The 14,842-nt window shown below is 36.9% G+C and overlaps 1 protein-coding gene across 1 annotated transcript in view; it reads left to right on the top strand.

The window, feature by feature from the left end:
- lpar1 (lysophosphatidic acid receptor 1) overlaps positions 1 to 14,842 on the top strand; it is a 36,310-nt gene extending 21,468 nt beyond the window's left edge. Inside the window, exon 3 of the mRNA XM_007561637.2 lies at positions 10,043 to 14,842. Within this exon, the coding sequence (XP_007561699.1) occupies positions 10,043 to 10,359 (317 nt within the window). The 3' untranslated portion in view covers positions 10,360 to 14,842. The remainder of the gene's footprint in view (positions 1 to 10,042) is intronic.

A 14,842-nucleotide genomic window follows, 5' to 3' on the forward strand; every position in this document is an offset into this window, starting at 1 on the left:
CTAAATATTCATATAGTTACGTCATCACCATATCCATTGTGAAGTTCATCATTTTGGATAAAAAAATAACTTCTCTAGCTGTTGGATGTGATTAAGCATATTACAATATGCTTTATGTAATAACCTCCCAGGCTTATGAATTCTGCTATAAAGAAGTAGGACATTTTATCTAATACTGTTGTGTCTAAGTTGATTTTGTGCCTGCCAGCGCACGAGTTAGACAGCATCCATTTCTAATAAACATGCTCTGTTTTGTATTTAAGTTCAGAAGTGAGCAGAGCCTGACATTTTCATGTCTGAACATTTACCAGAGCAAAAGGCCCCAGGACTCTTCAGTGTATAAAATTGCTTTTTGTCTTATTTTATTCATTTATATTTTACGTAGGTTCACTCAAACCTCATAGTCGACCAGCTCAGTGGCTGCAAAGAAAGTTAGTGCAAGATTTGTGGGGGAAAAAGGGCTCCGGAGTGCCTGAAAACAGGATATGTTGGTCCCAGACAAAACATACCAAAGGATTCCACACGATTTGTCTCCGGTGTTCCATGTTATCTCATCCTGATGCATTTGTTGTCTTTGCACCCAGTTTTAATACAAAACAGTGGAGAGCAGAATGTTCTCTCAGTAGAAGCAGAAAACATATATTCTCAGCTGCTTGAGAGATGCTTGGTTTTATTTTTGCTTGCTTAACCCAAGAGGAAAGGGGTTTCGCTTTCTGCCTGATGGTGTGTTCTCTTTAAGTTTGTGGGGTCCAGATGTGGCAAAATGTTAAATATGAAACATATGAGTGCTTTATTTTTGCACTGCACTTTGAAAATGTGAGCGGATGGTGAGAGGAAATATACCATAGTCTGCGTTAAGGCACTAAGAGTTACCGCTTTCTCTGTTGTCGTATCTTCTTTTGAAATTATTTCAGCAAAACTTTACAAAAACTCACGAGAAACATTACACATGGGGTAAATGGAAATCTAAACTCATCCCAGCGTAACTCCAGCTGCTTCTGCCTTCAGCGTTCCAAATGCCTATGTGAATTGGTTACCCTTGAAGCAATTGTAAAAATTTCCTGATAAATTATTGCACACATGTTTCAGATTCAGAGCAAACAGCTGTTGATTCCTGAGAATAGAACTTTTGGTTCATGAGATAATTTTTTGTCTTATTAGACACACTAAGTCGTAATATAAAACAGACTTGAAATAATTTGGTAGGATCTGATTACGCTTTTACATTTAGGCAAGGACCGTTTCCTTTATACATGGATTGATTATTTCCCACTGCTACTTGAAACTGTTGTACCAAAAAATATGTGTTTTACTTAATCAAATTTCCCACAGTAAGGTGAATTAAAAACCCCTCCTGGGTTGAGATTGAACAACTAAATTTAGATAAAAAAATAATCAGATTTTAACCAGTTTGTTTAATTTTGCAAACTTGTGGCAATCACAATTTATGCTTGATTAATAAAATGAAATATAGCTTTAAGACTTAACTATATCCTATCTCAAACTCATTTGCAAATTTGCTGCATTTTATGACTTTTAGATGTTATTGTCTAAAATGATTACACAGATAATTTACAGAAAATGTTTCTGTAGCTTTTTGGATCTCTGACTCTAAAGCATCATTTTTCTATAGTAGTGTGTGTAGTATATTACTGTGTTTGGAGAATATCAAACATCACAAGTAACAAGACTTTGTATATATATATATATATATATATATATATATATATATATATATATATATAAAAAAAATGGACCAGTGTTACTTTATTGTTTGATTTAAAGCAAGTTTCTACAAAGTCACACTAAGTAAAATATTAGTGGCAAATTAAAGCTTCCCAGAGGGTGTGATCCGTTTTTGTTCAGCCAGGAATCCTCTCCAGGTTCTGAGTGAGCTCATTTGGAAATACCACAGGGGATGCTGAATATTACGTCTCCTGCTCTATCTATCACTTTCCTCTGCCAACTTTGACTATGAGTAGTGAGTCACATCTGTATTAACATTGCTCCTGGACTCTTTGACAGGCTTTAGAGGATTTATTAAACCAAAAAAAAAAAAAAATCACATGATGTCAAATCTCATATGACGTAACAACCTTATGTTACTGGTTTTGATAAATTGCTTCTCAGAGAAGAACTGCTGTAACTTCTCCCATAATCGTTGCTGCCCTCCTGACTTTTGTCCTTCCTTCAGTTGTCCCTTGGGGAAACTGAGGGAAAAAAGGGAAAAAAAAAAATTTTGGTTACACAAATGCGCACATCTGCATAAACAGAGGTAGAAAAAAAGCTTGCAAATACAAAGTCTCCCACAGTCACATAAACCTCTGAGCTTAATAGAGAACACTCCAAAACCAGATTGGCTTCATTCACATAAAACTGACGAAGAAAAAAAAAACCAACAACCACAATGTAGGTTGTTTATGTGTGTTGTTTACTTATCAGATGAAAACACATCTGGAAATAAAACAGAAACACACGTTAAAATAAATACATGAAGAAAATGGAAAAAAAAAAATCTTGGACTTGTGAAAATACTTGCGAGTTATAAAGATCTAAATGGTCGAGTTATCTAGTCATGCAGTATTTTTTGAAGAAAGATTGTAAAATCACATTGTGAACAGAATTACATGGTAGTGGAAGGTATTGCAGCTCATGTTGACTCATTAAGATGAAAGTAATTCATCTAGCAGAGAGGACACATCAACAATATCTTTTCAGAGGACAGATGAGAAGGGCACATAATTGGATCAGGAGGTTGAGCTTCATCTGTAAAATCTATTTCTACCTTTGTAAGATGATTCAAGTTGTTTACAAAAGCTTTGCAAACAGAATAAAGAAGGATAGTGGAGCAAACAGTGACGTTAAAGAGGTGGATGAGAGGGATGGTTGCAATAAAGAGGGTTCGTAAAAAAGGCCTGGGCAGATGAAAGTGGGATGAAGAAGGATCGTAAAGAGGAATGATGATAATGAGTAAAACAAAAGGAGAAGTGAAAAAGAGCGGTCTTACAAAGAGAGAACAAGAATGAGTACAAAGAAAGCGGGTCAGATGGAATATAGACAGGTCACACAGGTCATATTCAGCTTTCTTTCTCTTCTTTTTCTTAGCCATCACAAGATCTATGCTAAACATAGTCCAGGCGTACTTTCTATTAATGTCTAAGCAGAGTATATTTTTTACAACTTTATATCTTCACAGAATCACATTAACATTTGGACTACAGTTAGCTAATTTAAAGGCGCTGCATATTAAGGCTATCTATGCTAGTAACATATTTTGTACTTTGATTAATGTAGGAAATGTTTTAGGTGGACGTGAAGATGTTCTCATGCAGTAATTAATAAATGGCAAGTAAGCTATATTATTGCTAAAACTGCAGATGCAACCATATATAGGGCTTATGTACAATGAACAAACAATGATACTATAGTTGACTTAAAACTGACAGTTTAGTGTCTGTTTCTCTAAACCTAAGTCTCTGCTTGCAGCTTTAGTTTTGACAAAGAATATTGCTTTGCGTGAAAACGCAAAACGCTCCAATATGACAAATCTGTATCACAAGAAAACCAAAGTTCAGAAATGCCAAACGCCTGGTAAATCTGACTACAGTTGAAGTGGATTAGTTGATGGCGACATTGTTACAGTAGCACACTTTTGTTTGTAGAATCATCCAATGAGGCCACCCCATATGCGAGGGAACAGTTACACATCCTACTGCTACAATTTGGCAATCCATCAGGAGAACATTTTGTTTGAATGACCTGAACAGATACACTTTACATTCATCTCCACTGACCCAACAGCCCTTTCTAATTAGCCATGGCAATTCCTGGATGTGTGGGCGTCTGTGTGTCAGTTGTTGGTCGTTGCAAGGGTCTTTTTGTGAATGATTTGATTATCTTAAAGCTTATGTTGCAGTATAAAGTCGCAGTATCAGCCAATGTGGCGTGCCAAGTCATACCATCCCCAAACACATGCATCCAGATGGCATATCACTAACTTACATTTGTTTCAAAATCTCTCAGTTCGAGTGAACAGAAACAAACCAAGAACTCTTTTATGTCTGGATTTCAAAGGGAGAACTGAAAGAAATTGTTAGATGTTCCCAAATGTGTCTTCCAGACCCGGGCAATTATGTGATTTCTTTGCTACAGTTGCATATGTGGTTTCTGGCAAACTGAGACCTGAACCAATCAGGGCTGCTTGTGAGCCAAACTCTACAACCCAGCATAGGCGTTCAAACGTGCCTGGTATGTTGATCATAATGTCACCTGTTTCCGTGTGCTTCTGTGAATGTTTGGGTGTTGCCAAGAAGTCTTTTTTTTTTTTTTTTTTTGCACAGTGAGACTTTTCTAATCTCTAACAATGGCTGCATCTGTCTGTTAGAGTCCTGTTTCAGCAGCATCAGTCGCTCATTTTACCAAACTCCAAGTGCTGCCTGAACATTGTGGTTCTTAAAGTTTTCATGGAAAATCCAGTGTGTTTTGGGTCAAACCTTGAACCAACGTGAGGTTTCTTAATAATTCAGGAATACGTATTTGGTTTACAATCAATCTCCCCAGTCTGGTGTTTTTACTGTTGACCTCTTCTAATATCAGTTTTTTTTTTCTTAGATTCATTTTGACAGCCTGTTTTACAGATATTTTGGTGAAATGTATACTTTTTTTATACAGTTGTTGAAAACAGCTGGCCACTTACTTTAAGAATAATATGTTTAACTCAGTAAATAATATGTTAACTTTGATAACCGATGGTATTGGTTGAGTTAATCAAGTTAAAGTTATTTAAAGAGACGGATAATTTCTGATTGGTATAAGCTTTGAACATCCTGAATTGATTAGGTTTTAAAGGCAGACTGCGTGATCTTCTGAACTTTGTTGGGTTATTTTCATTATGTTGTTCCATCTTATGTTGCTTTTTATTTCTGTTCCTGATTACTAATTATACTTTTACATTAGTGCCCCAGTTTCCTGCCCTTGTACACCTGTTTTCCATCTGCTCATTTACTCACCTGTGTTGCATCCAGTAATCAAGTCTTTATATATACGCTCCACAGTTTGTTCACTTGATGTATGATCCTCCTGTTTTCCTCATTCTGTCCTACATGATCTGTTATTAAAATATTTAAATATTCTTTACCATCTATACCATCACCCCCTGGGTTTTTTGGGGGTTCTCCACAACCTGAAATTGTGAGACCAATGTTTGAAACTGGGCGTCTTTGCTGTCTGAATACAAAAGCCAAGTATGTTCGGAGTAAGGCACTTATGGTTGCATTGCATAGACTCGGAGTAGAAACCACAAGTGTAGACATAAAACTACCCACAGAAGCGAGGAGTTACAGCAATGTGTTTTGATATGTAGGCAAAAATCTATGCTTCAAATCACCTTTGGAAAAATAGTTGCAATTTGGAAGCTATATTTGTCGAACGCAAAAGATGCCATTACTCTGGATTTGTTTTTGTTTGCTTGCTTTGAACAAGAAGGCAGAAGTCGGGTTCAAAAACCAGAAGCTTCACTTACAAATGAGTCACTGCTGAGCAGCAACTCTGCAGATAAATTATGGACTGAGAGGAAGAACAAAATATTACTGTAAAGGAAGTCGGTGTACTTGGAGCCAAAAAAGAGTTTGACACTTTGTTCACTGATGAAACCACTACAGGAACCCCCACTCACAGCACACCATAATCCTCCTTATCATGAACTAAACACCCAGTGACTAAATATACGAACTCTTATTTAAGCTTCATTTTATTTGATACAGAAAAGAGTAGGAAAGAGAGAAAAAAAAAGCACTTCTGCAGAGAAGCCACTGAGCTATAAAGAGATGATGGTCACAACCACAGAGGATAGCTTGGTTTTTTAAAAAAATGAGTTAAATTGAGAGTGAGATATAGACAAAAAAAATGACAGGATGTGCCAAAAGATTATGGACAGAGAAGTAACTTGAGTAGGCAGGGGATGACATGAAAAGCTGAAAATAAAAAAAGCAAGCAGTAGATAAAACACAGGAAACCAAAGCAGCTGTGGAAAAGAGAAAACGGCAAACAAAAAGATAAGTGGAAGGAGAGCAACAAGGGAGCAGTAATGCCATAATGAGTTCTTATGAATTTAAAAGCACAAAGGAGTAATCACTTAGATGAAACCTTAGCTAACACGATGACACATGAGGAATAATTGGAAAGCTTCATTAAAGTAAAATATTGCCAAAAGCTCTTCTTTGACTCAAACTTGTTTTATGTTTCACATGAACTTATTCGATTTTTGAGTTAGAAATTCAAATTAATTATTTGTATATCGACAATACGCATTAGCTTTGGAAAACATGGAGGTTTAGATTCTAGATCTTTTCATAATTCTATAAGAACACTTGCTATCAGCACATATCTTTGTATATAACAGGAGCAAAGGGAGTTTAGCTCACTGGACCCACCAGAACACTGACAGATCCGATTAGCCGTCAGCATTAATGTCCTGTGCCGGGACCACGATGTTTTCCAGTTATTTACAGGGTAATATGTGTCTGGTTCAGGCTGTTAGCTGCAGGGCACTGACAATGGGAGAGGAGATGGATGTTTGTCACACAATGGATGCAACATCTGCACTGCCTTATAGTGATTATCATGGAGTTTGCTTCAGACAAATACTGTCAGATATTTCCCTGTAATGCCTCGGAACAAATGCAGTACTGCGTTACTTGACAGATGTTGCTGTATTTTCTTTTATCACAACCACAGCACAAATAACTTGTAAGTGAATTTCTGCAACTGTTGGCATCAGTGTTTAGTCTGAGTTCAACACTTGATGCTTAGCCATGTTGAAAGCCTCTTGGTATTAAGGAAGCTAAAAACTACTATATTTATCCCAACATAAGGTTAAATATTGTCGTAGCTCACATCATCCAAGTAGCTAGAAAATGATTTTTATGGATGGTGATTTTGTGGGCAGAAAGATTTTCCAGTAACGGTCAGTCTTGCGCTGTTGTTGGCAAACACTGCTACTCCACCTCATTTGCTTTTGCAGCTCTTCTCTGTTTCTGTGCATCTCTCTTTGGTCATGTGGTCATTAGGCCGGGCAGAGAGACACTGTAGTCAGGGAAATGAACCTCACCCATGTTCGATGAAAATAATAGCTTGTACTTCGTCCTTCTCTATCTGATACTGCTCTGCATGCAAGAATAATTGTTTTCAACTCTTATTGCCACTGTTGCACATCATAACAATTTTCTGAATCAAATCTGACTGATGCAAAAATCAGCTGAACCCCCGTGCATGCGTTACCTTCCCAACTTAGAACTTTCTAAAAGTGCACGATCAGGACCAACATATATTGACTTGCAGAACTAATCACGTCCCTTAAACCGTTTTCACATTTTGCCTCAACCACAAATTTCTATGTATTTCATTGTAATTTTACACTGCATTATAGACCAAGACAGTAAGTAGTAGTACTAAGCAATGGGTTATTTTATCTTTAATCTGTTTTAAAGGCTAACAAGGTGTTTTTTTTTTAAAGTACCTACAGTCATAGCAAAGAGTATGTGACTGTAAATCAAGAGATGAACAATTTTTTTGCTAAATAGCTACAGTGTCTGGTAGCAGCAGTTATTAGGTCTAACAATGGATTGTCTATTGGATTTTAAGCCACACTTTGAGTTGTCTGTTCTCTCTGGACCGTTTCTTAAAATCCCAATAAAACACTTGGAAACCACGTGTAGTCATGTGGCATAGCATGTAAAGGTTGAAAGTGTATAGACAGCTTAGCACTCAAACATTCTTGAAGCTTCGCCAAACTGATATATTCCATATTCTTAGGGTATTTCAGGAAACAAAAGACTGTGATGTCTCGTAAAAGAAAAGCAAATGCATTCCTGAAATGTGAGCAGTCGCTGTGACTGAACAGAACCACATTTCGGTAACAGATAAGACATCCCAACGATGAAAAGCAGAAGAAACACAATGCTCCGGCCGTTAGAGGAAAAACTGTTGCGATCAGCGCCAAAACAGATCTCCTTTTACCAGCAGCAGCAATAACTGCTTAGTGATTAATTTTCCAATGAAACAAAGGCTTATCTGATATCTGTACGACTTGCAGATGTTCTTCCATCTCTGTGTGTGTCATGTTTTTGCATCACTTTGCTTCCCTCAGTTCAGAAAGTGCTGCTGTATTTCAGTAGGTTTTGACTGCCTGGTGTTGTCACCCTGGTCTCTATTATTTCTGTAACATCGTGCCAACGTCTGCTAAATATATATTTGTTTTGAGTTTTCTTCCATCAGTGTTGCTTTCAAAGTAGTTCAGGTCTTTCTAAGAAGCTCTAAAGGTTCTTTCCAGACACTAACAGCATGCAAAGTAGATTACCATACATTTCAACATTTTCCACGCCAGCTTCAGTATGTTTATTTACTTTTCTCCAGTGACTTTCCACTCAGCCTGCCCCTTTTCCCTCCTTGTGGCATTTTCAAGAGGTAACTAGGCAAAAGGAGAAAAAAAAGTTTGTTTTTTTCTTTAGACTCTATGAGCAAAGGTACTTTTTTTTAAATATATACTACATGGTGAACAAACTCATCGCAAATATTTGATTAAAAGTCATCTTTTATTTTATTCCAAAAGATAAACGTGCTTCATTCATTCGCAGTGCAAGAGTACAGTATTAGGATTCTTCTCCTTTCCTTATTCATTTCTTTATTTTTGACCATATTGTGTTCAAACACAAGATGTTTCCTTGGTGATAGGGCTTTGGATATTTTGTATGCTGGGTTGTGAAGCATTTAGGAAATGCAACCAGTTCTGCAGAATCCGGAGAGTCTGCTTGCATAGCTGGGAAGTGAGATCAAGCCTTTTGCTGCAGCTGCTGCCTGAACAGCGCAAACAGATAACAGGCAGGCCTGTCAGCTCTCTCTTTCCCAACTCTTTCTCCACTTGCACAATTCCTAATTGAGTTTTTCTTTAATAGACTCAAGAGACTAAAGTCCTGCAGTTGTATTGAGAAAATGACAAAGTACCAAAGCTTGACAGATCTAAAAAAAAAAAGAATTGGAACAAAAGATGCAACAGTAAAAAAGTGTTTGAAAATTGTTTGGAAACAACATACATTTGAATATTAGTAGAACGAGGTAGAAACCCAGATTCATTATGTCTTAAAGTGCTAGAAGTGGCTATTATTTAAAATGTTTCATCTCAGTGGGTTATGAGGACTCAAAGGTTTAAAAGGCTGGTAACATTCAAGCAGTTTGTGGGAAAAAAGCGATCAAGACAATAAAATGACACACTCAGTATTATACTATCCTCAATCAGCTTCAGTGGACACAGGTTGCACATATGTAAACAAGTTCACAGAATTATCCCAAAAGAAAACAACTGGGCCGTCCCAAACATGAGAAACGATGGGCTAAATGCCTAGAAGTGAGGAGCATGGGGTACGTTGGGATTCTGGTTTTAAGTTCCTCAAAGCTTTGTTCTGATCAAATCAGTGGAAAACAAACCTCCTTCCATCAAAATCATACTGCCAACCTCGGGATTGCTTCTTGTTGACATCCGCCTGGTCAAAGTTGTTTTGCTGGCCAAAAAAACAAAAAGAAAGAAAAGATTGTAAAACATGGGCTGTGTGCCCATATTTTACGAGTTAAAGAAAAGCTGTTTTTCACTTGTGGCGCATTGTAAATACCCACTAATGTACTGCAGCCATAATTCAAAACATGTCAAAGGCACTTTGAAACAAAAACACTTTCCTTTCATCCTACGTTATTAGATAGAAGTGACTCAGATGTGGTCAGAGAGTGTCGCAGATTCCTTTTATTGTCAATTAATAACAATGTGGTTATTAAGTGGTGGAGATGTGCTAACAGCAATCTTGCTTCTTAGCAACAGACCAAAAAAATAATTTCCTTAGACGATACTGTGGCTTCCTGTTGATCGACACCTAAGTAGTTGTTTGGAAGAATGTTCTCAATTTCTTCAAATGAATCCAATCTATTGCCTATTAGCAACTCCTAATGACAGCTTTAACACTTGCACACACATCTAATACATGTTTTGTGTCTTTAGGTGCCTTTATAATCTGTTGGACCCCAGGCTTGGTCCTCATACTTCTCGATGTCTTCTGCTCCAGCTGCACCGTCCTCAACTATGAGAAGTTCTTCCTGCTCCTCGCCGAGTTCAACTCGGCTATGAATCCTATCATCTACTCATACCGGGACAAGGAGATGAGCGCCACCTTCAAGCAGATCTTGTGCTGCCAGCGGCAGGAGAACGTCAACGGGACGGTGGCGGACGGATCCGACCGCTCGGCGTCTTCGGTCAACCATACGGTGCTGGGCGCCGGCGGCGTCCATCACCATCACAATGAGCACTCGGTGGTTTGAAATGATTGCAAAAAAGGAAGTCTGAAAGTTGTAGTTGTTCTGCCTGAGACTAGGTAGATGCTAAACGAGGGATGTGAATGTGACGGATCATAGACTGCTGTTTGAATTTACAAACAGGTGACACAAACTGATGACCAGCATGATGGCGAGATCAATGAAGAAACGGCAGAAGAAGAATGGAAGTAAAAGGAATGATGGAAAGACCATATGAAGGAAGAGGGGAAGTCTAACGTTCGGGGACTCTGACAGGGTGTTTGTATTTTTGTTTAGCTGTATGTTGGGTTGTTTTGTGTTAAATGTGTTTTTTTTTGTTGGTTTTTTTTTTACAAGCAAAGATGATATGAATTATTTAAGTAATCTGTGAAATGGTAATGCCAGTATAACCATTCTCTTTCTCCATTCAGTCTGTTTAACCTTGGAACTACTACACTTCAAGACACACCAAGACAAAACTGTTGAGAAACATTTCCATGTTACCTTTCCCCATAACTGAGGCATAAAAAACTCCTCATAGATTCACCACCATTCTACTATCTGAACAGAAGCTGCTTCATGATTATGTCAAGCGATGGAGCAGATGGACTGTGCTGTGAATAATCAAAACAGTATCAACTTTGCACATCATCAGTTTAAATCTTTGATCATTTTCAGAAAGTCTTGAAAAAGTCTAGCATCTGTGAGAGTTTACCTAAAGAAACCTAGGTTTTTTGGGGGTTTTTTTTAGATCTGTTACAGAGTTTTGACATATTTGTTGCATTGATCAGCTCAAGACTCCAGAGGAAAAATAGTCTTTTCGTTTGCAGAACCAGCAGAGTGAATTTAGAGGCATTTGGATCCATTTGCTGCCGTTTTGCTCCTTTCTTCTTTCATTTTGAGATGATAACCTATTTCATTTCTATGCTCATAAGCCGCTGCATAATATTTTATTTCTTTGCAAATAAGTCAAAAGCAAATATTTCCATACAGAGTATAAACACTAGCATATTTTTCTCCACTGTCTGGCAATAAACCAGACTTTAATTTTTCCTACCAATGTCAGAATTACCAAAATTATTTCTTATTCCGGCATTTCGCAAATGGTAAAAATGTTATGATTATTTCAGATTTATCACAGTTCTTCTTCAGACAGTGTCAAAATATATATATTTTTTCTTTTTACTCTGCTGGCCTTATAACCACAGTGTATAAAGATTCAGTTGTGTGTGTTTCTTTATGCTAGTTATGAAGACATTAAGGGATTGTTTAAGGGATTCCACTGCATTGCAGTAAAACGCAGTGACAACTTAATATCTTAGAACGCAACAAATTGGTAAATGTGCTACATCATTAGACCTGGTCTTTTATCTGTAGAGATAAAACATGGCTACGCTCCTACTGTTTTTTAATCTGATTTAACCCACTGGTCTGCATATTTTAAAGAAATATTGGTTATTCCAATACCTGTAACTTGGTTATTCCAACTTATAGGTAGGATTATACTTTACCAAAGCGTTTACATTACATTTTTTATCATCCGTTTCGAAACAAACTGAAGGTGATGCTGAGATGAAGCTCTGCTCAAACCATTTGTCCTAAGATGACAGCAGGTTGAGTGAAATAAATAAGCGCAAACAAATTTGCACTCAGACAAAAATTTTGACAAAATTCTCCAAAAATGGAGGGCTTATAAAGTCACCTACTGGCAGAGCAGAAGCATGACTAAGACTCTGCAGTCATGCTTGGAGCTGTGTCACACTCACTTCAGACAGAGTGGTGCTGTGAGTGTGCCACTAGCAGAGCCAATAAAACTCCAGTCACACATAGTTCTGATGAGCAATTTCCTCAAAGGTCTGCTATTTCAAGATAGCAGTCCGTTGGTGTCGCAGACATTATGCCAGGCTTAAACAAAAACCATTTCACCTTTCTGTGAAAATGTATGTTTTCTAATAAACTGTTCCTTTAGGGAACCACAAGCTTGTGTTAAAAACACCCAGTTGAAAGTCATTAAGTTACAAGAAAGGGAGTTCCCTAAACTTTTGCTGCAACAGTGTTACTGATCACATAAGCAAGGTTACATGTACATAAAAGTATGTAGTTTGGTGACGTAGCAGCAGATGAGACGAGCTGACAAACTCTGCTTGACATCCTCTTCTAGTATCCGTCAAACTAATTTGTTAAATTTGTTGAAATACACTAATTATTATCAAAGTTCTGACTTTACTTTGATGTCCTGTGCTAGACTCTCTTGGATTGAGAAAATAGTAATTTGTTAGTCTTTTAGCAAAACCTAAAATAGACCATGAGAACATTTGTTTTTGAAAGGCACATAGACTGAATCAAAAGAGGGTCCAGTGAAAATAAATCAGTGAATAGATGTTTTATTTTTTCTTCATTTTTTTTTTGCAACTGTTCTGCATCAGGTACATTCTGGAGCATTGATATGATTCATAAATAGAGTCAGCTATGCCACACTTTGTATAGTAAAAACTCATGTATGAATAAAGTATGTCTGTTTCAAAAAGAAGGGGTTTATTTGCCCCTTCACCAATCTGATAAATTATGGAGCATAACATGTTTTTGCTACTTTCAAGACTTCTTTTGGTTTTGCTATTTCTCAAGCCTAAATGATTCAGATCATTCATTTCAAACAAAGATAACCCGAGTAAATACAAAAAAAATATGTTCATGTAATAATTTAAGGTGTTGTTAATTGCATCTAAACCAATCTGACCCTAAATGTAATTACCAACATTGTGGATGAACTTTTTTGTAGTTGTTTTTTTTCATCTCACTGGAGACTGAAAGAAGCATTTTAGAGCATAAACATGTTAGGTAATGCTAAAAGATTATGTACATGAAAACTTAACATAGCTTGTCTAACTAAATGATGGATTTGGTGGTTTTAAATGGAATCTAAACTTCTATATAAATTAAATAATCAATAGAAGCATGCAGTACCAACACAAAGTATTATACAGCTGATACTAATGCCTAAATGTGGTTTCATGGAAATGCTTAAATTTCAGTTAAACATGTCCATGAAACCAACATGAATTTTAATTTCCTTTACTAAGCTAAACAGTAACACGGTCAGTTGAAGTTTCCCGTATTTAGTCAACATGTGATGTTTAAAGACTTCAAATCCATGTTGCCAATTTATTTCAGCTTAGATTCTTTTCTTTCAGGTAAATGAAAGATGAAGCACTGTTATGAACTGCACCTTACTCAAAGCTGTCAAGTTGTTTTTTTCTTTCACCGTGTCATGTCAAGAGGGCTGTTTTGGTGCTTTTTTTTTTTTGTCTGGTTGTTTTTACACATTTAAAAGGGAGATTTATAAAATGCCTTGTCTTTTTAAATACAAATGAATGATCAAATTTGCCCCTACCTGTTCATCTGGACACTGGTTTGTGCTCTCCACTTCGGTAACTGAAAACCTAAAGACCTTTTCTGTACCGTCATTCTTCACATTCACAACTTTTTTTTTTTTCTGACTAATGAATTATTCAGCTAATTATAGCAAACCAAATAAACTGCCAATGCTTGTCTGTTTACTATGGTGTCACCCTTTGCATACCCTTGTAAGTATAATTGTACAGTTTTCTTAAATATATCTGAAATATGTTATTCCAAAGTTAATCGCGAAAAAGTGAAACATGTTTGTTGGATTTCAATGTCATATTTTTGCCCAAATGTACTGTAGGAACGCCTTTGTGGTTTGATGTCATCTATTTTCTGCTGTGAATGAAGTGAATTTTCTGATGGCCATATAAAAATTCTGAACTTTTTTTTTTTCACTTGCTTAAAGCTAGCTTTGTGAGTGCAGTGCATTCCAGTTTGTTTAGAAAAGTAACCCTACACTAGACTTAGTTGGTTGGAAGTCTCACGCTTGTTTCACCTTCACACAAGTCCAGCAGTGTTTCCATGTAAATACGTCCAACAGCGGTTTCACAGAGCAGAGAGGTGAGAAGTGAAACCCCCTGGAGTTGAACAAGAGCAGCAGGCGGAGTTAAGTTATCTTTACTGAGTCTGCTAGTAGTCTGGCGTTTTACTGGAGCGAGGAGTGTTACTCTTAAGGGCAATGCATTTGTCTCAACACTTATTTTCTTCTGTAAATCTCATATTTCGTTTCATGATCTGTCCATTTCTGTTCAGATTAGCATGATGTGCCTCATTTGTAGTTTTGTGGTGAATCAGTGTTTATTGTGGCCTTCTACTGCTGTTGTTTGGCACAGCTAGCTTGCCAAACAAGCTAGCTGTGCCAAGCGCAATTCCCATATGCAGGTCTCTTTTTTTTTTTTCTTTTTTTTTTACAAAAAAACACTACTTTAAACCCTTAAAAATGCCAAACCTTTCTGTACCAGTAGTTTTAGTGTGTAAATGTGACACAGAAATTGATTTTCAATCATATCAATACATCAGACGTCAATGCCAATGAATATACACCCAAAGCAATTGTGTTGATATTTCAAAACCAATTAAAAAAAAAAAAACATTAGAAACATTC

Source organism: Poecilia formosa, unplaced genomic scaffold (assembly GCF_000485575.1).
Source record: "Poecilia formosa unplaced genomic scaffold, Poecilia_formosa-5.1.2 Scaffold129, whole genome shotgun sequence".
NCBI lineage: Eukaryota > Metazoa > Chordata > Actinopteri > Cyprinodontiformes > Poeciliidae > Poecilia > Poecilia formosa.